A 24,972-nucleotide genomic window follows, 5' to 3' on the forward strand; every position below is an offset into this window, starting at 1 on the left:
TTCCCTGGTCAGTCTGTCAGTGCCAATCTTTAGTAAATCATGTTACACTTTATTCTTCCCCCCTTGTCCTTTAACTCTATGTCTTTATAAAAGTTTTTAAAGGAAAGGACACTTATAGCATCACTTACTCATAGATGGATAATTATGAATAATTTTATTTCTCAGTTTCCTAAATATGTAGCTGTTCTCCAGTCTTATGGTACCACATCTATATTAACAGATTTAAAACACAGATGCAATTCACCAGCTCTTTTAATATTCTGGAATTGGAATTATTAAATCCCTTTGATTTTTCAAGGAAAAACTCATTTATTGTTATTTTCACTGAAGTTGTGGTTATTTCTGTTTTACTACTAGTATCTACATAACATCTTCCCTTTACCACTATGATAATAGAATTGTTTTTACTGAAAAATTAGGGAAATCACCAAGTTTATCTAGATTATCTTTAATATCCCTTCTCATAAAATAGCAGATGTCTTTCTTCCTTTTTCTGTCCCTATTACATAGCTGAAGAGCATTTTGCTATTTGTTTTTTTTTTCTGTAAAGGCCAGATGAGTTTGGTTTTGAAAAGTCTCACTTTATCTCCAAACCTCTTGACCTCTGAGCCTTAGTGCTTCTTAAACAACTGGGAAGGAAAGGAGGCAAGGTGGCAAGCCATTATTTGCAGATTCCTAATGGTGTTGCAAACACACATTTCATTTAAGAGCTACACCCTACAATTTTTTCTCTTTTTTTGATGTTCAGATTCCCCGCAGTGATAGCATTATGAATTTCATAGAAATTTAGAATTTCTTTATATATTTGTGGGAGCAAATTTCTCTTACTAGCCACTTGCCTCAGTTATTTTGAGAAATTTTGCTCTTTTAGGGAAAACAAAACAGAACAAATCACTTAGCAACTTTATTTCTTCAAGAAACATAAAATTGAGTTATCTGTCATCATGCTGTTGAAGGTTATTCAGTGTTACCTGTCTTCCATAGTGTCCTCATCTCTTACTGAGAAATTCTAAAAGTTCTAAAATATTCCCATAAAAAGCAGTACACTGTGACACATCCTAATACATTAGCTACTTGATGAAGACTGTCAGCTTCCACATGAAAACATCCGTAATGGTTGCTAATACGTTGTGCTCTCCAGTATCCATTTAAGCAGTTTAAATCCTCCACAATGGATAACATTTTCACAGATTTCTGGAATGCCTACCCTTCCCTTTTCACAACACTACTCCAGCAGCTCAGTGCTAGGCCAGGTAAACCACCTTTGGAGACCTTCTAAAAAAAAAAACTTTTTAAACACATATATCCCACTATTTCAAGATATCACATCGTAAATACTCAGTAGAATACCAGCAGGTCACTAATTTCAGTTCTCTTTTCTCGGTAGCACACAACATTCAAGTCTTTATTTCCAATGATGAATTCACATGATTCAAGTCCTGCACATGATTCTTGTCTTTTCTTGCACAGGTTTTTGATGGGTCTGTATCCATGTTTCAATTTTTTCTTTATGGACAACATTAAGCCACTGAGCCAATCAAGTACAATCCTAGGAACAATGTGCCACTGACTCTTTATCAGCACCTTTGAGTTTTCTTTGTTAACCAAATTTCTGTTCACATTTCTATATCCACTGTTCTATCCTCATTTTCCCCTTTTTCTTCCTCTTGCACCTATTTTATACATATATATATGCATATACATATATGCTTGAAGTCCTTCTTCCAGATGTATCAGACCAAACTGAGACCAGTTTTTAAGCCAGACAAGAATATATCTTTAGATGTCTCTTTCATCCAGCTGCACAATAACAGCTGATGCTTCAAAACACATCCCTTGTTGCATTATGAGTTATGTGCTGATCACCATTGCTCTATCATGCATCCAATCTCTCATCCCTCTGGACCATAAAGGAAATTTCTAAACATCTTAAAGACACTTTAAATCAAAGTAGAAACACATCCACAACTGACCTAATGTTCCTTACTTCTACATGTCACTGACCTAATGTTCCTTGCTCCTTCCATGCATGCCGTATGATCAGCAAACAGTTTCCAAAATGACAGTCTCTGGTGGAGTTCTGATGAAAGGCCAGGTTAGCCAGGAAGTTAAATAACAAGACCAGCATTACATTCACAGCAATGAGCCCAAACCTGTGGCATTTCCTTTCTTCCAGGAAGCTGAGATTTTCATGAAGATGGTAAGGCTCCCCTTGAACCATTCCTAAATCTATTCAGTCTATAGTGGAACTTTGGAGAAAGAATTACTCAGTGATAGCCTTCCTTGTAGGCAAACAGGTGGTGAGAGAAGTCCTGGCTTTTTATCTTATCAGCCAGATGAATTGTAGAATACTGTAGAAGTTTGAAGGGCAATTATTTTCTTCACAAGAATACGGGAAAACCTGTAACTCCTCAGTCTTAATTTCAATCTCCTGTTTTCCTGGAGAAATACAGTCCTGGACTGCCCCTCATCACCAAGAAAATTACAAGCCTCTATGTAAGAGTTCATGATATATCTTAGACATAAACACTGTCACAGATAGAGGGCTACCTAAAAAAAGGCTTTCTAGAAGATACAGACTGTAAGAACACAAAGGGCAAATGCATAAAATTAAGCATTGTACTCAAATTCTCTTGGTTGTAGGCATCCTTTGCCTTCCATACAAACACACTTCCATGGATAGAAGATAAATTGCTGTGGTTTAAATGATTATAGCCCTAAACCTTCATAGGAGTGTTTGCTGTCATTCAGCCAAAACTGAAGAAAATGTATGCCAAATTTGTGACAAAACAGCATGAATGCATTTGAATCACTCCAGAAAAAAACATGCATGAAAAGAGAAATCCTAATCTGAATTCAGATATGCAGTTCTAGTAGTATGCCAGTTTTGTGTTTTCCTATCAACAGGCAAAAGCAGTGAGAAGGAATTTGTCTCTTTTTCACCACAGCTATTTATGACTGTGAGAAAAACAAATCTTGCCGGGTCAAACCAGTAGCTAATGCTCAGTGGTGTTGGGTTACTAGTGGGAATGAAAGGGGGGAAAAAAAAATAAAACTGGCTCTTTGAAAAATGCGAAAGAGGTAAAACTTCCAGAAAGTGTGCTGTCCTCGGCTGATGGATCCCCTGTGTCGGACAGTTCAGGAAGGGTAGCTACAGCCTTTCACCCATAGGATAAATCAAAGGTAACTAATATACTGAAGTACTGCCTCAAAATAATAACAAGTTAAAAAAAAAGTGACAACTTTGTGAGATGCTAGTTAACAAGGTTCAGAGAAGAATATTCACATGCTTTAAAGCTGGTCCTGGGCTACAATTTGGATTCAGAACACAAACAAGCAAACTCTGATTTAGCATGCAATTAAGAAATCCTCTCTGAATTATGCAACTTTCATTTACTTCTTCAGAAGATATGAGAACACTGCAATCACTTGCCCAGTTTGATCCCAACATGCCATGGGGCAAACAGAAACCCTAAACTATCATATTCTATTTAAATCATATGTAGGCTAAAGTGAGTGCAATTGCTTGGTATATTAAATTACTACTAGTGTGTTGATAATTCTTCATGAACAATCTATGACTCTGAATTATTTATTGAGGAGGAAGTGGCTTTTGAAGTGAACATTATTTCTCTCTGAAAGCTAATGCTTGAATATGATAAAAATACTTGCCAAGAGAAAAAGGAAATTAAAGAAGATACTTTTGTGACTGACAGTTCTGAGATTTTACCTTATTTCATCATGCACTTCATCTCTTTGTGAAGTGTATAGGCTAAAATGAGGTTCATATTTAAAAAAAAAAAAAAAAAAAGTGGGACAGCCTTTGTAAGGTACATACACATTCAGTGATGGCAATTAACCTAAACTATTTCTATGGCTTTGTGCTTCCTTGTTTTTAGAATCCAGTACTGCTCATAGAAACAGAGCTTTGAGGGAGCCACATAGCAGCCTTTGCTCTGGCATCACAAGTGGTAGATCACAGAATCAAAGGGCTTTGGCTTGTAGTGCAGATGAAGGACACTTAACAGAGCATGGAGTGGCAGCAGGACAGAGAGAAGGACCCAGTTCTCCCACCGGTCCTTCAAGTTTGCAGACAGACTTTTCAAAGCCTTGTCCCCTCAAAAGACTTCACAGGTTTTTGAGGATGGAGAATTGAAGGCACAGATGAAGCAGTGACAGGCTCCCACACAGTAAGATAAATCCAGTGTAAGACAATCTCCATTATGACCAAATTAGAATTTCATTGCTTGAAGAGGTAGTCTCACAATAAGGTGCATTCTTGAGTCACAGTGGCAATATTTACACCCAAAACAATTGCTTGAAATGAGCATAAATCCTATTGTCTTCTCCATACCTGTTAAGTTTGCTCTTCATGAAGAATTCTGCAAAGAATGATTTATGAGATGCCATTAGAAGACATATTTCTATAATATTTCTGTCGTATTTATTTGTAAATGTTTTATATACAGTAAGCATGCATGAAAACATTTAGTAAATTTTCTGTGAACAGATTTGAATGTTGAGTTTATTCTTATTTCAAGGTTATTCTTCAGTTTTCAAGGTGCCAAAGTTAATTTCTTTGATAACCAATCCTTTGTGCCTACTAATTAGAAATATCCAAAACAATTTGCTATTTAAATCATATGTCATTGCTTCTGATCCTTGATTGGATGAGTAATGAAATTAAGTAAGACCCACATGAATTGTGAATATTACTACTGAATATGTAATTAAGGTTTTGATTAATATTCTGGCACTCAGGCTTAAAATACACCTTCCATAAGTATTTGCACTCATAAAGCTCAAGCTGAAGAAATCAGTACAAGTCATTAACACAGTCAAACTGAATTCATAAGTGAACTTCAAAAGAATACTTGTAAGGTTTTTCTTATGATGATGGTTATGTACAGTGTCCTTTTAAGTTTGACTCCCATATTAGTGCTAGCTGTCAAATAAAGCTGTTGGCCATCTTTTCTCCTTAGGTGCTGGTATAAATTTAAAAACTAGGGATATAGGTTTTGTTGAGGTATTGAAAATATCCTGTGTTAATACATGCTGATTATTTAAATGCCCATTGTTTCAAAGCTCACTGAGTAATTTTGTGGAAATTTAAAATCCATTAAGACATAGCATTATATTTAAAAACTTGAAATTTTATGGTTTTTTTCATATAATGCACCTCCATTTCCCACCTAGAGTATGCATTAGGAAAATTTTTCATGTCATTACGGAAATATACTTAATTATGGTGACAGTCAACATTTTTCAAAGTATTTTTTTCCATCCAATACTTTTGCACTTCAAGAAAGCCAATTAGAGTACCTGATAATTAACAAATAGCAAGATATGAAAGTATTATTTATTTTTTCTTTTGTTATATAAATCTCCCATTTGTAAAACAACATAAGAATTAATTATAACAATTTATTAACATGAATTCTGACACAGTATTGTATTCCACACACCTGTCCTAATAAAAGATAGACCTGTAGGAAAATTCTGATTCTTAGCAGAAAATAGGTTGACTCCCTTGTGAGTGCACAGTGTGTAGCAAAGATATGGGCAGTGTAAGGAGAGCTAGATTCAAGAAAAAGGACTGAGTCTAGGCCTGAAATTGGTTTTGGAATGAGTTAGGAAAGGCACTTGCTCAAAAATACTCCTCTATCTTAAACATGGATTTAAACCACCAGAAGTAGTAGCAATTCCTCATCACTTCTATTACAGAGCTATCCCCAAACCTCCTGCTGTTCTAGGAAGTTTTTATCGGAACAGGAGAGCCCTCTTCCCGCTTGCCACCTTTTCATCATGGGTGAGGCTGGAAGCTGTTTATAAGTTCTACTGGAAGAGGAAAGGGTACACAAAGATTAAAGACTTGCTCTGGGCTGTCTCAGGCAAGTACCACTTGAAGAGCCTTCAATGGACCAAATCACACTTTGGTTATGAGACAAGCATTCTCTCTCTAGAGGAGTGATACTTTTACACTGATGAGTGCAAAGCATCCATAAATTCACAGAACGAGCCAAAATTCTCAGTCTACCCAAGAGCACGTGAGTAACAGGTCCAAACTGACAAGGGAACCGGTCCATTTCAACTACAGCCTTTGCAGTTCCTGGGATTTATATTCTCCTTCTCCAAATGCACCATCAGGGGTGGAGCCAGCCTCTTGTGAGACAAACTCAGGAACCGATAGGTGACTTATTTTACACTCTATGCTAGTTTTCCCAGCAGCCCTCTTGATTTAATCCAACCATGAAGAGAACACTCCCGATTACTAACTAATTCTCTAACCCAATTGAATTCTTAATGGGCAACTCTTCCACAGAAGCGGCACAAAGAGTATGTAGATGTTATAGAAAAAACAAAAATGTCCAAAATTTTATTTTTAGGTACCATAAATAAATAAATAAATAAATAAATAAATAAATATGTATATATATAAAAATGGCATACTTAAGGAGCAAACATAGCCCTTAGTTCAGAAAGATCATTTTCATACAGTGTTATCAGGAGTTCTTAATTTGCCTGTGTGGTAAAAATTGCAAACAAATGGTTGTTGACAGTAAATCCAATCCCTGCTTTTGACACATGCATTAACACACTATTATAAAAGTTCAAAGCTGTTATTATTGAGTTCTCTCTGCCACATTAATTATCCTCTGCGCTGCATTTGGTTTCACTTGGATAAATCTTCTATAAGTAACCAATCTTTACTTACAGAACATCTTTTTTTAATATTCTGTGAGCTCTGTTTACATTAATGGGTTTTTTTTTCACTAATTCCGTGTTGAGTCTAGTTTCCAGTACCAATACAACTGGAAATGTTCTATCCCCAGCCTATTTGCCTGCTATCACCCACACATGTCATTGTTTCTGAAGCTGAAATGTCCAGTGCTTGGAAGCTTCAGGTTGAAGTTGATTTTAGCACCTCCACTTTGTATAGAAAAATTCCTCATCCTTAGGCCAGTTTTCCACAGCATGCTGGATCCAGCTTAAAACAAAGCAAACTAACAAATAAGGAAACAGCTCCAAAGACTATGGGATGAGCTAACCTGAAGCAACAAAAGTAGTAGGTGAAAGAAATAGGGTGAAGGACAGAAATTTTTTAAAGCTCTATAACATATTCTGAGTGTAATAAGCATAAAGCCTTGTGAAAATAAATCTTTAAAATAATAAAATCTTACTTTAATAGCTCAATACTATCCATTATAGAGAGATACTAATATTTTCAACATATTTAACTTAAAACTTGTTTTAACCTAAAACCTGTTTTGACATACACATTGAAATGATAATTGAATTGTTTTTATCTAGAACATTTTCCATCTGAGCATCTCAAAGTATATTACAAACAAAGGCTTCATAATATTCATAGACTAGACTAGACTGAAAATGCGTGCTAGATAACTAAAGAATAACATCTTCAGAAGCATGCTCTGCTTTTGACTGCCCAAATTGAGCCACCTTAAATATCCTTCTTTTTAAGAAAAAAAATTATAAAAATCTCCGCTGCGACTGAAGTAAAAGGGAGATGCATTTCTTAATTTCTAAAACACAGACTAAAGGCAAGCAAAAAACAACCAAAATTATGCATACTGAAAAGCTGGGCTCCACTTTCTGTGGAGCTTGATTTGAGTTGGGAAATAAGAAGCTGGGACACAAAGATAGGGTTTTATTTCAGCTACAAAACTTCTGCTGACATTGATAAAAATCAACTACAAAAATGGTATCAGGAAATCAACACAGAGCAAGAACTGGGAACTAAAAAAAGATTTAAATTGCAGTTTTAAAATTGTTATTTAATTCACTTCTGCAAGAAATGGCAGAGCAAAAGTGTGGAACAACTGTAGTGCATGCATCAAAACCAGTTTTCTTCTATATCTTTTTCTAAGTTTGATTACATATGACAATGAAATGTTGATGAAAAAAATGAATAAACTAACCCTTCAACTAATTCAGTTCATCTGGAGCTACTCCTATAAGGTTAAGCAGGCATTTTGATACAGATCTGTATTATGGTGCTTTTTGTGGTTATACTATACACGAAGTTTGAATGTTTGTAAACAGAAATACTGGTAGTGTACTTTTGGGGTAAGAGAAAGATAGAAGGTTAAAGGGTAGAAAAAGGTAGAAAAAAAATAATTAAACCATAAAAAAGAAAGACAGGGAAACCTGGTTTTGGTCTCACTACTAGAGACCCTATTAGGTCTTCCTCTGTGGCCTCATAACATGACATTTCTGTCAGTGTTATGTCACAGCTCCAGCAGGAAGGGCAATAAATGTCCTCATTCAGCCTTGCCTAAGCATCAGTGCAGAAACCAATCAGGGAAACAAGAACTGACCCCTCACAGCTGGAAAGGGCAGTGGACTCAAATCTCCTAAAACCTGAGCAAATACTCTAATCACAAGGGGCATTTCTTCAGTACTATAAAACAAGGCTGAGTCTGAAATATTTGTTGGGGATATAAGCTTGTCTTTGCTCATAAAGCAGATTTGAGCAATGCTTGCCAACTGGATCCACTAAGTGATTTTGGTGCCACTGCAGACTAGCATCTGGTTTGCAATGGGCATAAATGAGAAGGAATTCAGGCTGTGTGTGCTGGGGAGGTTCTGGACACAGCTAAAATGCAGGAATGCAAGCCTCTAGGCAACTTTCAAGTTGAACATTATGGTCCATTTTGTTTAAGTTCCTCCAGTAACTTCATACAGAATCACTGAATAAAAATGTTTGGGGTGGGAAGAGACATCTGGAGACCATCTAGTCCAAGTCCTCTGCTAAATCAAGTTCACAGAGCAAGTTGCACAGGATCCCATTCAGGTGTGTTTTGAATATCTACAGAGAAGGAAACTCCACAAACTTTTTGGGCAGCTTGTTTCAGTGCCCTGTCACTCTCACAGAAAAAATCTTTCCTTACAAGTCTGTTAAGCCAGATTTTCTACATCATCTTTCCAGGTCTATATGCCTTAAGAACATCTCAATTCTGCTTTCAAAGGAAAGTCCTATAATAGATCTGTCTCATAGAAGTATTTTCATATAAAGTGAGACTATTAGGGTTGAAGAATAAGAAAAGACACAACTCCATCCACACTCTTCCTTTAGATAAAAGCCCACACACGTTTGTAATGACAAAGCTTATCATTCCACACAAGCCACTATTGAAAGGTGAAAATATCAGCATAGTGGCTTTCATTGCTTTCTATGCATGTATAGATCTCTCTATAGATAGCTGATGTCTGGTGTTTGACATTTAGAGGTACTTTCCTTGGACCTGCAGGAAGTAATCCTATGTACTATACATGGGAAAGCACCTCTCAAAGAAGTTGGCAGGATCCTAGAATAGATCCAATGTTTACATAAAAACGTCCCATTAAAGCAAGTAATGTTGAAAGCTGTGGCAATGCTAACCTTCATTTTTAAGGGCAGAAATCTATCCTATATATAACAGCTGAGAGAGATAAGGAAAATCGTCCATCCATCTGTAAGTTTATTCACTTTTTATTCGCCATAAAACATCTGCATCTTTCTCTAAAGCAGCTGGCACCATCCTTGGTACATTAGTCTCATCTAAGTCACACCTTCCAACTTTAGAAGAACAAAAAATAGTTACTTTCCCTGTCATATCATTGCCTGCTAAAATTCCTTTGAAAACAGCCCACAAAACAATGTCACTCCGTGTGCTCCAACTCGTGACATCAAATCATTTATGACTGATAACATTAACCACCCCCGCTGATTATCCCTGCCAATCAAAAAGATTCATATGGCTCGCCATAAAAGACTTATACCATGAACATACTGAACAGCACAGGCTTGTTGTCAAAGGAAAAGTAATGAAAATAATAACATAATATAGCAATTATTTTATCTTGGGGGAAAAAGTACATTATAACCCATTTCAGCCATTCAGGCAGGGAAACAGAATGAGAAGGAGAGTGATAAGAAACCACTTTAGCAATCAGAGCCCACAGGGAGATGATAATTCATGTTGTGGTTGTCAGAAAACTCAGGTAAAATCTCTTGGAAAATATATATATCCAAGACCTATTATTTTTTAATTCTAAAATTTATGAAAAGATGTTTTAAAGTACTCTCTTTCCTGTCAGCTTATGTCAGACTGATATCTCACATTTTTATTTATCATTGTTCAGATGACTACTCACTGCAGTGAGAGTTTATCTAGCATTTTCTCTGTGTATCTAACATTTTTGTTGTGAGTTTTCCTAGACATACAACTCTTCTGTTTTCCTGCCTGCTTCTACAATTTCTCAAGCAGTCACTTAGGAAATTATTCAAATAATTCCTCTTTGGTCAGTGGCTGAAAGGAAACTGGAGTTAGGTACACCATTAGAAGTATTAACTGATATTCCTATGCTATTTCAGAACCTTCTTCCTTTTCTACATGATCCCTCATGTGCTCTTTTATATCAGCCTCCTTTCCTTTTAAAAATCAAGTAAATAAAAGCAGTACTTTTTATAGTCTGTTTGCCCCTTCCATGCCTATATGTCCAATTGACACACTGCATACAACTGACAGCTGTGTTAAAATTGAAAGAAAAGGCACTTTGTAGATATACTTTAGCAAACAAAAATTTCTACTTAAAGTGCAAGCAAAAGAGCTATTGATTTTGTCTGTGCCTGATAAATTCCTCCCAAACAACCTGTTTACTGAAAATCTAAGTCACTGCTGTGATTTATCTGCTATACATTAAAAGTTACTTAATTGGAACAGAGAGACAGAAGAACAAGGTAACACTGTTATAAGTGACAGAGGAATTGATTTAACTTTAGTTTTATTAGAGCTTTTGCATCTTTGTGGCCAAGTCAGTCCTTATGGACAAATATTAAGGACTAAGCCAGCTGACGAGGAGAATACTCTTCTGAACAAGTTAAACTGTGATGTAGATAACCTGAAGCATGAAGGAGGGTAACTGAGGCTACAGATCACGCTGTGGTGTTACCCTTTCTTGCTGTCCCACAAGAGATGTGGACGTGCAAACTGACCTTTCAGAAATAAATACTTTCCCTGATGCAAGTAACAGAAATTTTAACAAGAAAAAACAGAACCAAAAAACCCACCCTTATATGGTTGCAAGAACCTTCTGTGAGTTTGTAACATTTAGAAACAAATCATGATGTGGTGCATTTCTTTGGATTTGTGGTATGTACATATAGTCATCCCTTCACAGCATCAGAGGACTCGAGAATAATATCTATGTATGGTGACATGAAATCCTCTGAAACACAAACCCTTGCAATCTTACCAATTTTCCACTCTTGGAAAAAGGCAAATATAAATTGTTCCCATCTATAAGTTTCTAGAAAGCATTCTGTGTATGAAATATTAGTTTTCCTACTAAGTCTATTGTGCGATCAGAAATCAGTGCTTAAACAGTCCTTTGAAAATCTGAAAGCTTGTGTAACTGATAAATATTCTCTACAGAAAGAACACTTGTTAATTATTAAAGTACAGTATCTTTCTTCTAAACTACATCAGCATTTTTTACACATAGCTAAGGTTATTAGAATAAACTGAATACCAAATCTGATTTGTATGCAGACTTGTAAGAGATTTTTAAGAACATAGTAAAATTTCACTCCTGTGTTTCCAAAAAAATATTAAAGGCAACAGACTTCATCTGCATACCACTGTCTTCAGAAAAGAGAAGAGGAAAAGAAAAGAAAAGAAAAGAAAAGAAAAGAAAGAAAAGAAAAGAAAAGAAAAGAAAAGAAAAAGAAAAGAAAAGAAAAGAAAAGAAAAGAAAAGAAAAGAAAAGAAAAGAAAAGAAAAGAAAAGAAAAGAAAAGAAAAGAAAAGAAAAGAAAAGAAAAGAAAAGAAAAGAAAAGAAAAGAAAGAAAAATGGGGAAAAAAAGAATATTTATTCTGATGAGTATATTACCAAAAGTTGAAGTGTAGTCAGGCCCCTTAAGGGTGGGCTGCCCCTTCTAATCCTACTGAGAGGGAAAAACCCCACAACTTTATTTCCTGTTTCTGACAGCCCACAACCTTTCCTGAGACCTAAAGGTACAGCAAGCAAAATAGTTAATCAGTAGGATTTTAACTCAAGCACTGCAGTAACTCAGTAAAAGAAATATGGCATTGCTGAGTGGCAGCATTTTGCTACACTGAGAGACAGATGGGGAGGATATGCAATAATCTTGTCTAGGAAATGGTTATGATTCATAAATTTGGACTCCATGTGACAAATTATCTGACAGATTTCAAAACAGTGAGAAAAACTGGTGTCAGATTGAGATATTATCACATCTTAGTGTGAAGTCCAATGGCAGCTGGAATTATTGACCACATAACTACACCAAACTCCTACATTGCCACTGAACAAAAGTGTCAAAACTACTATGTAGATCAAAAGTGTGAAGAGAAATGAACCTATTTAAGTTCAGAGTCAAGCTAAGACTGATGATGTTTTTCTTAATTTGAACTACCTTGCTGCACTTCCAGTTTTGGGGCTGGTCATGCTCAAAGTGAGCACCTGAAGAAGTCATAAGGATTTTGGCAGGGTAGAGACCTTCTTCTTCTTTAATTCTAAGAGTGTCAAGTTATTGTAGAAGTGAACCTTATGAGCATAAGCAATGACATTTCTTTGGCAGATGATCCAGGCCTGTGAAAAATGTTCCCACAGGGCACCAGAGAAATTACAACTCGCCCTGTCTGAGAATCCAACATCACCTTTACAACCTTGCTCCGACTCCTTTTTTTTCCCAAATAGGAACCAGGAAGGATGAGGTAAATAACAGCTTCTTAGTACTACGCATAAACAGATATAGCCAAAGCATAGCATCATTTGTCAGGGCATGAGATCCACTTTGGAACAGACACCTCTCCTGGGCAATGCCACCAGGAAGGACAGGTAAGTAACTTGGTGTGTCCTCCTCCTTCTCTAGGTGGTTTCCCACAGAGCTAGGAAGTCTCAGTCAAATCCTCTCACTTAATCATCTCAGCATTGCTTCAGCTATCCAGAAAAAATTTTAAAGGGTAATTTCCAGTCCTCTTCTTTCCAATGATTCACCCTTCCTCTGGCCTTGTTAGCTACAGAAAGTTGACAGTTCCCTTTCAGGCACTTTGACTGCAGCCTTTCAGACAAAATGACACACACTGGGGGAACTCCCAAGCACTCTGAGCACCAAGACAGCCTGCTCACACCACCCTGCTGCAAGGCACAGGAGCTGTCTCAGGGAGCTATTTCTTGATTTCCAGATGCCACAAGATGGGCGCCAGCAAATCCGCCAGCCTCCTCCTCTTGTCCACCCAACTTCCCGTGACCCGCACTCCTCCCAGGGCTGACTCTCAGGACTCCTTTACCCAGCTTCAGGAGCATGGCTATCCGAATCCTGCCAGACCAAAGGAACCTCAGACAGAAATTTTTTCTAAAGCAATGTACCAGCTCCACAGATGCCAAATCAATGCTGTGATCCCTTACATCCAGTCACCAAGTCCTGCTATCCGCAGCAAAATCTGAAAGTCATGGCTAAGCCTGTGAAGTTTAGTGAATCAAGGGCTGTGGTTACATACTCTCTGGCCAGGCTCACAGGACAATAGTTTATCTGAATCTTACTGGCCCATGTAAACCTACAGAGGTTCTTAAAGACTCTAAATTAAAGCATCCACCTTCATTTTTTCCATTCAATGGGATAGAAACATCCTCCCTGTACGCCCCAGAGTCTACTACTGCTAGGACAGGTCTCTCACAGCACCTGCTTGGGAGAAGAGGGCTCCATAGTGCGGTTTCCATGCCCAAATATTGATGAAAAGCAGAACACACCAGAAGTATGGATAAGGAAACATATCTGTATCTATCTCTGAAGGCAGAATCCCATCAGTGACCATACCTCAATGTGAAATTAGATGCCAACAAATGTCTAGTTGCAGCACTCTGTTGTGGCAAGCAGATCCTCAGACACTTCACTGAAATTTTAACAGGTGGACAGTGTTATCAGAAAGTCCATGAACAGCCAAGCCTCAGAGGAAAAATATATATTTATATATATTCTTCTAAAATGAGCCATTTGATATTCTAAAGTTTTTGGGGAAGGGAAAGTTACACCAATTTCAAAATTTTTAAAAATATATGGTTTTATTCAGAACTGATTGGCAGCTTAGCTGCTCCTATAGCTTTCCTTTTTCACACTCTAGGAATAAAAACTGTTTTAATAATTTTAGATTGCCTACTTCTAGAATTGTTCCATACCACATTAAAGACCTCATTCATTTCCCATTAGCACATTTTAGTTAAAATTAACACATGATCATTTTCAATGATCTGGCTTTCCGTATGTTTGTAAACAAAAAATTAATCTCAGAGGAAAAGCTTTGAAATTATTAAAAGTCATTCTGACAGAACTAATCACTAAAAACACATTTTAACAAATTCTTTCATTTAATTCAAGAATATTAAGCACACTGGGATTGTCAGTTGAACCACTCTTTCCTCAGGATGGCTTCTTTAAATAATCAGTTGACACCGTTGCCCCCAAAACCTTTGGCAAATTTGGGAAACCATGGGACAAATAAAGGGAAATTGAAGACCTCAAGTTTCAATTATTTTAAGAGGAGACAGAAGAGAACAAATACCACACAAAACCAGAATGATCGCCAGTTTCAGTAGCTTGAGAATCAGGCACCAGCAAACTTTCTCCTCATTCCCTGGTAGAGAAATGACAGACATATTACTGTCATTTTTACTTGTGGGAAATTCAATGCAATAAGTAACAGAAAACTTAAACGTAGTTGCAGAAGAACTTTAACCAGGGGCAAAAAAAAAAAAAAAAAAAAAAAAAAAAAAAAAAAAAAAAAAAAAGAAAAATCTGAAAGCTAAGAAGAAACATAATGAGAGGCACAGAACAAAGGGTAACAGGTTTTGTCAACTGTTGGGATGGTGACCCCAGCACGTGTGCACCTGTGGTGCTCGTATAGGCATCATGGTCTGTTCAGCTGTGTCAAAAAAAGAGTTAGTCTCCAAACACAGGCAACTGGAAAACACTTCAGATCATCTTTCAGCCTAAATATCTTGAGCTATTTGCTCAAGCCAGTGCCAGTGGTACACTGCAGAGTAAAAGTTCTGGACTATTAAGTGTCCAATTAGAGATACTGTTTTCCAGAAAATTTCTACAGATCATGTTAGTTCTGACACCATGTTTATGTACAGAGTTTCTCAGGGTTTGATCTGACCTCTTCTCTTTGGTGATGATTATTAGTTGCAGATGTCTCCAAAGGCTCTCCCTAACAAGGAATATATGTAGGGAATTAAAATGGAGCCACTTTAATCTATTATGAAGAGCTGATATGAAACAGTCCATACTGCTGACCATATAATTTCCAAGTTTGTGGAAAACTGCAAATAAATACTACAGTTACTGACAGACAAGCAATTTGATGGTTCTGTTTCACTGGAAAAAAAAGAAAAAAAAAATATAACAGGCTAAACCATAAATAATATCCTGACATGCCTCATGAGTTCAATATTCTGGTAGTCTTACACTGCTGCACATATAACATGAAGAAAACTTACATATGATCAAAAGAGACTCTAGTTTTAAATATAGAGGACTAGGTGCTTTTGCGAGGAGGAAATCTTTTGTTAAGAGACACTGTGCTTCATCAAAAAGCAAGCAGCTGGAGAGCTCTACATCCCAGACACCTCATCTGACAGAAGTGCTGTACAGTGTTGGATCCCACCCTGCTCCACCCACAGCCCTCCCTGCTGTTTGTGTTCTCCGACACAGAGTCGTGACACCAGACCTTGTAAAACTCTCTTCTCTGTCACTCAGCATGCTCCACACTGTTTGGCTTCTATATGTATGAATATAAACATGAATTTCTAATTATAATTTAAGCCATTGTACTTACTTTTCTGTCTCTGCAGAGTGGGCACTAAACATTACACAAAACTCATAGCACTCAGAAAGTCCTAAACTTAAATTGTGTTAAACAACTCTGAAGGTAGAACATAAATGAGTATACAAGCATTCAAGATCTGAAAAAAAGCATACTTTCCGTTCAAAATTCTGCTTCCCTTTCAAGTCATGTCATCTTTAATATGAGCACACCTGTAACTCTTAGTTAGTTTCACAAGTTTAGAAAACTGAGTTTGTTACAATGAACAAACTACTTTGTAAAGTGAAAGGTACTTAATTGTGGCATCCCAAGATCTTTGGTCAACTATCTAGCAGCACTTGGACTCCTTGACGCTTAAGGGCCACAGGCAGATCTGAGCTGTACTGGATACTGTGCTAAGAAAGCAAAAGACAGCCTTTGCCCAAAAGGATGAGATAGATATTAAATGTGCCAGCATTAGAAATTTACACTAACAACAAATTAAACTCCCCAATGAAGTAGTGAAAAGTCCCCAGTGTTTCCAAAACAAGGATGACATAATTTCTTTCCATCCATCAGACAAGAAACACAAAAGGTAATTTCTGCTGTTGCTTTAGTGCCCTTGCCCTACTGCATGACCTTCTTCAACACAGCATCTATCTTCCAAAATTATATGTGAAAGTTTTACCTCTGTATACACAATACCTTCTGAACTCTGCACTTTTCAGGCAGCACTAAATGTATTTGCAGGGCATTCATCCTCTAGATGAATCTTCCCCAGAAATTTGCTAAAATTGAAGGAAAACTTTACTTTTGAAAACTATGATGTCATCTCCTTTTCCAGCATGTGCCTTTCACAACCTACTTCAGCACATCCTTTCCATAACGCACAGTACGTCGCTTGCAGATGGGTTTGGGAACTGCTACACAAAACTTTGATTTAGATTTGATTAGATTTAGATTTGATTTAGAAGACATCCCTTTAAAACGTCACATATCTAGAAAATGGATATGCATAGCAAGGAGATGACTGTTCGCAGCACATGTAGACATAGATCTCAAAACGCGGCATCAGGGCGTTACTGGAAAGTAACTCTTCACTGCCAGTGAAGTTCCCTGCTGGCCGCAACGGTGTGCTGGCCGCACGTGAAAAGACCAGGAGATGTGCATTACCGGGGTATGTCCCCTTTTTCCAAGCGGTTCCCTTATTTTACCGAGCCGCAGGCGCAGGTTTCCCGGGAGGTTCGGGGCACCTGGCGCTGCGCGGGCTGGAGGCAGCCGGGCGCCTCCCGTGCGGCGCAGGACGCGTCGGGACCCTGCGGGGCTCCCCTCGGCACCCCGCGCCCGGTCAGCCCCGCGGGAGCCCGGTCACCCCGGCGGCCCCGCGGGCCGGGCCGCGCTGTCCCGAAGCGGGACCCCGAGGCGGGGCAAGCGGCCGCTCGCCGGGCGCAGTCCCGCCCGCGGTCGGGCGCGCTCCCCCGCGGCCGGGCGCTCAAGCCCCGGCCCCCGCACGCCCCTCGCCCTGCTCCTCACCTCCAGACCTGCCCCAGCTGCAGGATGTGGACGAGCGACTGCAGGAGCCAGATGCAGAAGGCGCAGGACGCGGACCGGCCGCCGCCGGAGCGGGGACCGGCGGCGCCGCTGCCGGCGGCGTTGCTGCTGCTGTTGCTGCTGCTGTTGGTGGCGTTGCCCTTGCTGGCGGTGGACGCCTGTCTCTGCGGCGTGCTGGGGCGAGCGGCGTCGATGTCCGCGGCCGCGGAGCCGCTGCTCACCAGCAGCTTGCTCTCGGCGGCGGGGCAGTGCCCGGCGGCGGCGGCGGCGCTGTCCTCGGTGCTGAAGTCGTGAGCGAACCAGCGGAAGCTGAAGACCTGCACGGAGAGGGAGCCCAGCAGCACGAAGAATAGGGTGAGCCCGAACCACCAGCGCTGGCCCCGCAGGTAGTAGTCGACCGCCAGCCAGATGTCGGTGCCCACGTCCGCGAAGTACAACGGCCAGGGCGGGCCAGGATCCAGAGGCAGTCCCACAGCGAGTAGCGCCGCTGCTCCCTGCCCAGCCGCAGGCACAAGGAGGACGAGCCCCCGCCCGAGCCCCGGGAGCCCCCGCCACCGCCCCCTCCGCCGTCTCCTCCTCTGCCGCCGCCGCAGCAGCAGCAGCAGCACCGGGAGCCGCCGCCCGAGCCGTCCCCGCCGCCGCCGCCGCTGCAGCACCCGCCCCCGGGCGCTTCATCGTCGTCGCTGCCGCCGCCCGGCCCGGCGCCGGCGGGCAGCCCCGGGGCCAGCGCCTGCACGGAGCCCGAGTGCTCGGAGTTCTGCAGCGGCGTGAACGCAACCTCGCCGCCCTTCTTCATCTTCCGCCGCCCGTCCGACTTCGCGGCCATGATGCCTCCCTCAGCCCCGCCGGAGAGCGAGCGGGAGCAGCGAGCGCTCCTTTATCCCGCGCCTCCTCCTGCTCCTCCTCCTCCGCCTCCTGACTCCTGCCTCCCGCCCTCCGCCGCCGCGGACCCGCCGCTCCCCGCGTCCCCTGTCCCCGCTCCGCGCAGGGCTGCGCGCCCGCGGGCGGCTCCTCCGCGGCAGCCGCGTCCGCAGCGCCTCCTGTCTGCGGTGATCCTCGCTCAAGCCCTCCAGCCCGCCCCGCCGCCGCCTCCGCGGGGGCCGGCGGTGCCGGGGCCGCCGCCGCGCTCCGCTCGAGCCGGGAGCGAGGCAGGGCTGCGCTGCCCGAGCAGCGCATCCCCGCACCCCGCCTCCCCGCCCGCCTCCGCCCGCACCCGCCGCCGCCGCCACCACCCAGCTGACTGACGCCGGGAAAGAGTATGACCTCATCCCTCTTCCCTCGCTGCCACCGCCCCCCCGCCCGGCACCGGCAACCGGCACTGGCGCAGGGGCGGGGAAGGGGGCGCTCGGCGGCCGGGAGGGGAGGCGAGGGGCGCGGCGCTGCCCCGAGGGTGCGGAGCGCGGGCCCGCGGCGGCGGGGGGGAGGCGGCGTCTCGGCCGCCCGGCCCGGGGGGGGTGGGCACGGCGGCGGCCGGGGAACGGGTCGGCGGGAGAGGTGGGGGTGTGGCCGGCGCGCCCCGGGGCCGGGGCCACGGGAGCAGGGGGCGCGGCGCTGCCGCCGGCTCTGCTGCCGATCTCCGGCGTCCTTCCAACAGTTTGGGTTGCGTCCGTCCCGCCGCTGCGGGGGGATGTTTGTGGCCGAACGCGGGCGGATGCCGACGGGGCGGCCGGGCGGGCGGGGGTGCCCCCGGGCTTCTCCCTGCGAGCCGGCATTCTCGGGCTGGGGGGAGCCGCCGCTGCTGCCGCCCCGGCGCGGTGACTGGGGACAGCTGCGGGCGGCGATGCCCCGCCGTGACGCCCGAGGCGCGCAGCGGGACCGGCCCGCACCGCGGAGCCGCGCTGAGCGCCGGTCACGGCGAGTCCCGAGCGGGGCGGCGGCCGCTGTCCCGGCCGTCCCGTAGGAAGCGCTGCCGACGCTCCCCTAACTTTGTGAAACGCTGTTGCGAGGTGCACTTCTCGGATTGTGCCGTGACTCACGCTGCCTCAGAGGCGTTCGGGGGAAGGTGAGGAGACACCGTTTTATTCCGCCACCTGGAGAAAACGTATTTTAGGCGTAAAATTTACCAGGAGAACTCACGACGCCTTTCACCGCTCCCCGCCCCTTTCCTCGCAGCCCCGGCTGCTCACAGAGCGCGGTCGCTCCTCAGAGTTCACCCGGGTGTTTCGGTAGCAGAGCTGGCTCCGCCGGCAGTTCCCAGCTCGGGGCGGAGGGAGCAGCCGAGATCGGGAGCAGCCGTCCCGGGCGGAGCCGGCTCCACTGACGCCGCGGAACACAGACTCCCCAGGGCGACCCGCGGAGCCCGGCGAGGGACACAAGTGAACGGTGGCTGCCCGGTCACGGGAGGCCACCAGCATCCGGCCTCCGAGAGTCACACGGGAATCACCGGACTCGGGCTGCTGGCGGGGTGGGGGCGCATCTACCGCCCACCTTTGTCCCTTCTGCCCTCTCTGCCCCGCTGCATCTTCAACCATACAAGTTGAGCAACTAATTGACCCCTTCACCTTTTTAATTTATTTATTTATTTTTTAAGCTTCTGGAATATTTTACGAGCATGCCCTCTCCCTTCTTAAAATAGAGCAGTGAGTTCGTCCAACCACGTTGCTGGAATATTTTAATAGGAACGGCAGTGAGACTGATAGGGTAGTGTTATGTTAAGCTCTGTGACTAAATATAGTCCCTTTAACTTCATTAATTAAACAGAAGAAGTCATATGGACAGCTGAGAAATCTGCCTTCTAACTCTTAAATGAACATGGTAAGTATGAAATTGCCTTGAGGAAATTAGCTTTTACTGATATATACCCCAGATTTCAAGAAAAGACTGCAGCATGTGTTACAGTATTCAGAGTGCTGAGCACACAAAAATCAAACTTTGGAAGGTGAAAAGCACACATGAAACTAATTTGACTAGTTATTTTGCATGTTATCACACAAGAGTCTTTTAATTACATTGTCAGATAATGGTTCTTAAATGATACACATTTGCCATGCAGTCTCTGTTACAAGGGTATAACTGCACTTTATTTCTATTCCTTTTGGAACCCAGTATTTTATTCTCATTACAATCCACATGATCTTTCTTGCCTGAGACTTGTAGTACAAATTGCTTCTTTCTCAATATGTCTTTTAATAGTTCAGTCAGCACCTATATATAATACAATATATTCACTTGAAGTCCCTTTCTATCCAAACCATTATATGATTCATTCTATGATTCCAGGATTACCTTGTGCTTAATGATAAAGCTAACTTAGCTGCAAGTTTGTGGTTTACAACCAACAAGTTTTCAGTGTTACTCTATTTCATAGTATGGTTTGCATTTGAAGGGGCTTTAAAGGCCATTCAGTTCCAATCCCCTGCTGTGGCCAGGGGCACCTTCCACTTTGACTAGGTTGTTTAAAGCCCCATCCAAACTGTCCTTGAACCACTCACTACCAGGGATGGGGGCTCCCCAACTTTTCAGGGGAACAATATGTTCCAGTGCCTCACCACCCTCACAGTAATTGTTTTTGGTCTTTTTTCCCCTAACATCTAATCTAAACCTGCCCTCTATCAGTCTGAAGTCATAACTGCTTGTCCTATCACTACATGCCCTTGCAAATAGTCCCTCTCCAGCTTTCTTGTAGGCCCATTTAGGTAGTGGAAGGTGCCATAAGGTTCCTCCAGAGCCTTCTTATAGTTATATCTTCAATAAAATGGTTTAGTGTACGCTTTAACTTACTTTAATTGAGTCTGTTTGACGTATACAGGTCTAAAAGATGTCACAAACTTGTAATGGAGGTTATAGTGTGATGCGTGAGTGGCAGTAGGGGAACAACCATGTTCCTAGAGCTGAAATCCTAATCTAAATTGCTTGGGCTGGAGATGGGGTAAGAGAGTAACTCAAAGGCATCAGATTTAAGAAGGAGAGAACAAAATGGAGGAGATCAAGGTCCAACATACTGAAAGGGCAGAAGGCAGTTCTGAGCAATGCAGGAGATATTTAAGCGCATAAATAGCATCAGTCTCACTGTACATCATCTTCAGAAGTCATGGAATCTTACTTAAACCTACTCTACTGCTTGCCATTGGAAAAGTTAACTGTTGGGGCCAAGAGTCCCTACATCCTCCCCTCCCTGCTCCATATATGTGACAAAATTTCTGGTATATTTGCCCTAAACCACTTCAATAAATACCAGAATTTGATTGAACTAGGAGCTGACCCATCTTCCAGGAAGATTTCAGTTCACCCCAGTGGGCTCAGACCTGTAAATCTGAAAGCTGTTCAGTTTGCAAGACAATTTGTTGGGAGTGGTGGGACATCTTTACACTTTCTTTCCTATATATTTACATCTCCTCTCCTCTCCTCTCCTCTCCTCTCCTCTCCTCTCCTCTCCTCTCCTCTCCTCTCCTCTCCTCTCCTCTCCTCTCCTCTCCTCTCCTCTCCTCTCCTCTCCTCTCCTCTCCTCTCCTCTCCTCTCCTCTCCTTTTTCACTTCTTTTTTTGGTTGGTTAGGTTTGCTCTGTTTGGATTCAGCTACCGTTGCATTTGAGAGGGAAATAATATTCTTCTTCACACTTATTTTCATATTAACAATAGCTGTTGGTTACAAGAAAGGCAGTGCAATAGTTGAACATTTAAACTTAAATTAAAGGCTGTTTGATACTTGATAAGAGGAATGTCTTCTGGTTTGTTTTCTCACTTTAAAGATAACAAATGAAAAGGATCCCAAATAACAATAATAACAACAATAGAACCAAATTTCCTCTCTGTTAGACTGGCATAACTTCTGTGGAGCTGTATCAAGGCCAGAAGTGTTTGTATACACACAGTGTACAAACCAGCATGCATTCCGCAAGCCAATGTTGTTACTAAACCTCAGAAATTATTAATTACAAAATATAATTGAAGGTTGAATATGAGATTGCAGACATAAACACATATTTCATAACCCAAGTGCAGACAACCAAGTACATTCATTTCTCATGTAAAACTAGTTTTCCTCTGAAGGAGATTTTATTCATGGCTTCCTTTTCCTCTCCTTTCTTTAAAGAAAGACATTTTAATGTGTATCACTGCTTTTGCTTTGTTCTGAGTTTCCCCTTTTTTGCCTCTTAGAAGCCAAGTCTGCTTTAGGAATACTTTTTGTATTGTGTGTATATGTCCTGTTTTTTCACTGTAGACCATTATCAATCCAAACCTAAATGTCCAGAAAACATGCTTCTAAACCTCTTATTCTTTACTCAAAAGAATTTTTTAGTCCTTCACATCCAAATAATGATGTTATTCCATCTCTTCTTTAGCTGTGTTGTACAGGCTGCCCTTTCAAATACCCTCAAACTTTTGCTTGTGTATCTCTCATTTTGCAATTAGAATATCATTATACTCTACAGGTCTTCTAATCTATTTTTGCACGTATCCTTCAAAATTATTCCAAAATCTATTTTCTTTTGTTTGGCAGTACTTTTGGCAATTGCAGTTTACTGCTTTAATTTCTGCATTTTCTTCTAGTTCAGACCAACTGAAGCATTAGAATAAGCTCATTTTACCTGGGTTTGACGCCCTCTGGAACATTCTGGCACAAAAGCTTGCCTTTCTTACTCTAGTCAGTCCTTTAGGGAGTAGTTCTTCATCAAGGAATTGTGTATAATCCTGCTGTCCTGGCAGGGCTTGTGATGTTGAGCAGAGCTCTTGAGCAGCCCCTCCTAGAAAAAAAGTCCTAAGTCATAAGGAGTTCCCTGGTGATAATCCTTCAATCCTTCCTCCCTTCCTTCTTCCCTTCCCTTCCCTTCCCTTCCCTTCCCTTCCCTTCCCTTCCCTTCCCTTCCCTTCCCTTCCCTTCCCTTCCCTTCCCTTCCCTTCCCTTCCCTTCCCTTCCCTTCCCTTCCCTTCCCTTCCCTTCCCTTCCCTTCCCTTCCCTTCCCTTCCCTTCCCTTCCCTTCCCTTCCCTTCCCTTCCCTTCCCTTCCCTTCCCTTCCCTTCCCTTCCCTTCCCTTCCCTTCCCTTCCCTTCCCTCCCATGTTATTTCTCTCCCAAAGGCACATACTGTTTTCCTGCACTGTGCTTCCCTCTGTCTAGATGCGTTTGACACAAAACTGGGTTGACCTGAAGGAGAATCTGATGAACATTTATTTTCTCTCTCTCTCTCACTGACTCACTCACTCACTCACTGACTCACTCACTCACTCACTCACTCACTCACTCACTCACTCACTCACTCACTCACTCACTCACTCACTCCCATGTCTTCCATACAACTGGCTTTAAATGTTTTTCCATGTTCAAATAGTGCCCTCAGGCACAGATGCACATGATAGGAGCATCAAGTAAGAACCATTCTCCAAGACGATCACAGACGATTCAGTAGATTTATGTTTAAACTATACACACAGGTGTCAGTGGAGGTTGTAATATAGGTTGTATGTTTAACATTTATGATCTAAAATACTTAATTGTCTTTTTGCCCAACTAACAATTCAAATAGGCAGATGACACTGTATGCTCTGGTACCGGAGATACCTCATTGCAAAGGGAGGATACATTTCCTTTCAATTAGGACAATATTTCAGCTGATTGACATAAACACAAATCAGAAATACATGCATAAACTGGTATGCTGTTTAGATAATTAATATTATAATACTATCTATTTTTAAAAGTATAAACATCAGTTTTTTTCTTTAGCTTTAGATTATTTTATTTATAGGTCTACATGTAGATCCATATAAAAACAATTTTCAAACTCTGTATTTTTAAAATTGCAAAAGGAGAATGGATCAAGTATCTCCATACCTTAGCACACTTTTGAAATTACAAATAATACTCTGGAAGGTCCCCTGGCTTTGGAAATTACTCTGCTTTATAACACCATGGTATTGATACGTGTGTTTGGTGCACCTTCGACCCTTTTCTGTAGCATGCTGAGGTTCATGTGAAAATGCCAACACACACACACCCACCACATGAGATCTCAAAGGACGAGATCCAACGTCATGGGGTTCTTAGGTGAACACCTAAATTAAGGAAGACTATAAATCAGAGCATTGGGAATGATTATTATATCCTTATTGTTTAGGCAAACACATTTTAGGCACATACTTAAATTTCATGGTGAATTGTGGTTGTAGTTTGTTTTATTATATTTCCAGAATGTCTAAACATTAGAAACATATAAATAGATTCAATTGTACACTCCAGATAGATAGATAGATAGATTCCAGGTTTAAGAAGACTGAGAATAACGATGCTTTGAAGATAGCATCTGGATTTTTAAATGAGTTATAAAAGAATAAATTATTTCTTGGGATTTTTTGGTAAGATTTAACTCAGGATTTCTTAAATTAACATTAATTACTTAGAAATGGATGTCAGTCACCTTTCAAGTTTCTTCGTAGTTTGTATTTAAATATATAATCAAAGATAGACATAAACATATAAGGAATGATAGAAGAAGACAGATATACAGGAAGAGAGTAAGGAAGAAAGCTTGCAACATTTTACAATGCTGACAACACTTTTGCTGCTATTGTGCATGCAAAATCCAACCAACTACCATGCACATCACATTTTATGATAAATGGGCAAAGCATTTATAGAATGCCTAAGGAAATATT

General features: G+C 41.7%; 1 protein-coding gene across 1 annotated transcript in view; it reads right to left on the reverse strand.

The window, feature by feature from the left end:
* The window catches only part of XKR4 (XK related 4), a 221,215-nt gene extending 203,008 nt beyond the window's left edge, over nucleotides 1–18,207 (reverse strand). Inside the window, 2 exon segments of the mRNA XM_040068352.1 lie at nucleotides 17,364–17,818; nucleotides 17,821–18,207. Of these exon segments, the coding sequence (XP_039924286.1) occupies nucleotides 17,364–17,818; nucleotides 17,821–18,207 (842 nt within the window).
* Nucleotides 18,208–24,972: the final 6,765 nt, after the last annotated feature.

The sequence above is a fragment of the Hirundo rustica genome, chromosome 1, assembly GCF_015227805.2.
Source record: "Hirundo rustica isolate bHirRus1 chromosome 1, bHirRus1.pri.v3, whole genome shotgun sequence".
Taxonomy (NCBI): domain Eukaryota; kingdom Metazoa; phylum Chordata; class Aves; order Passeriformes; family Hirundinidae; genus Hirundo; species Hirundo rustica.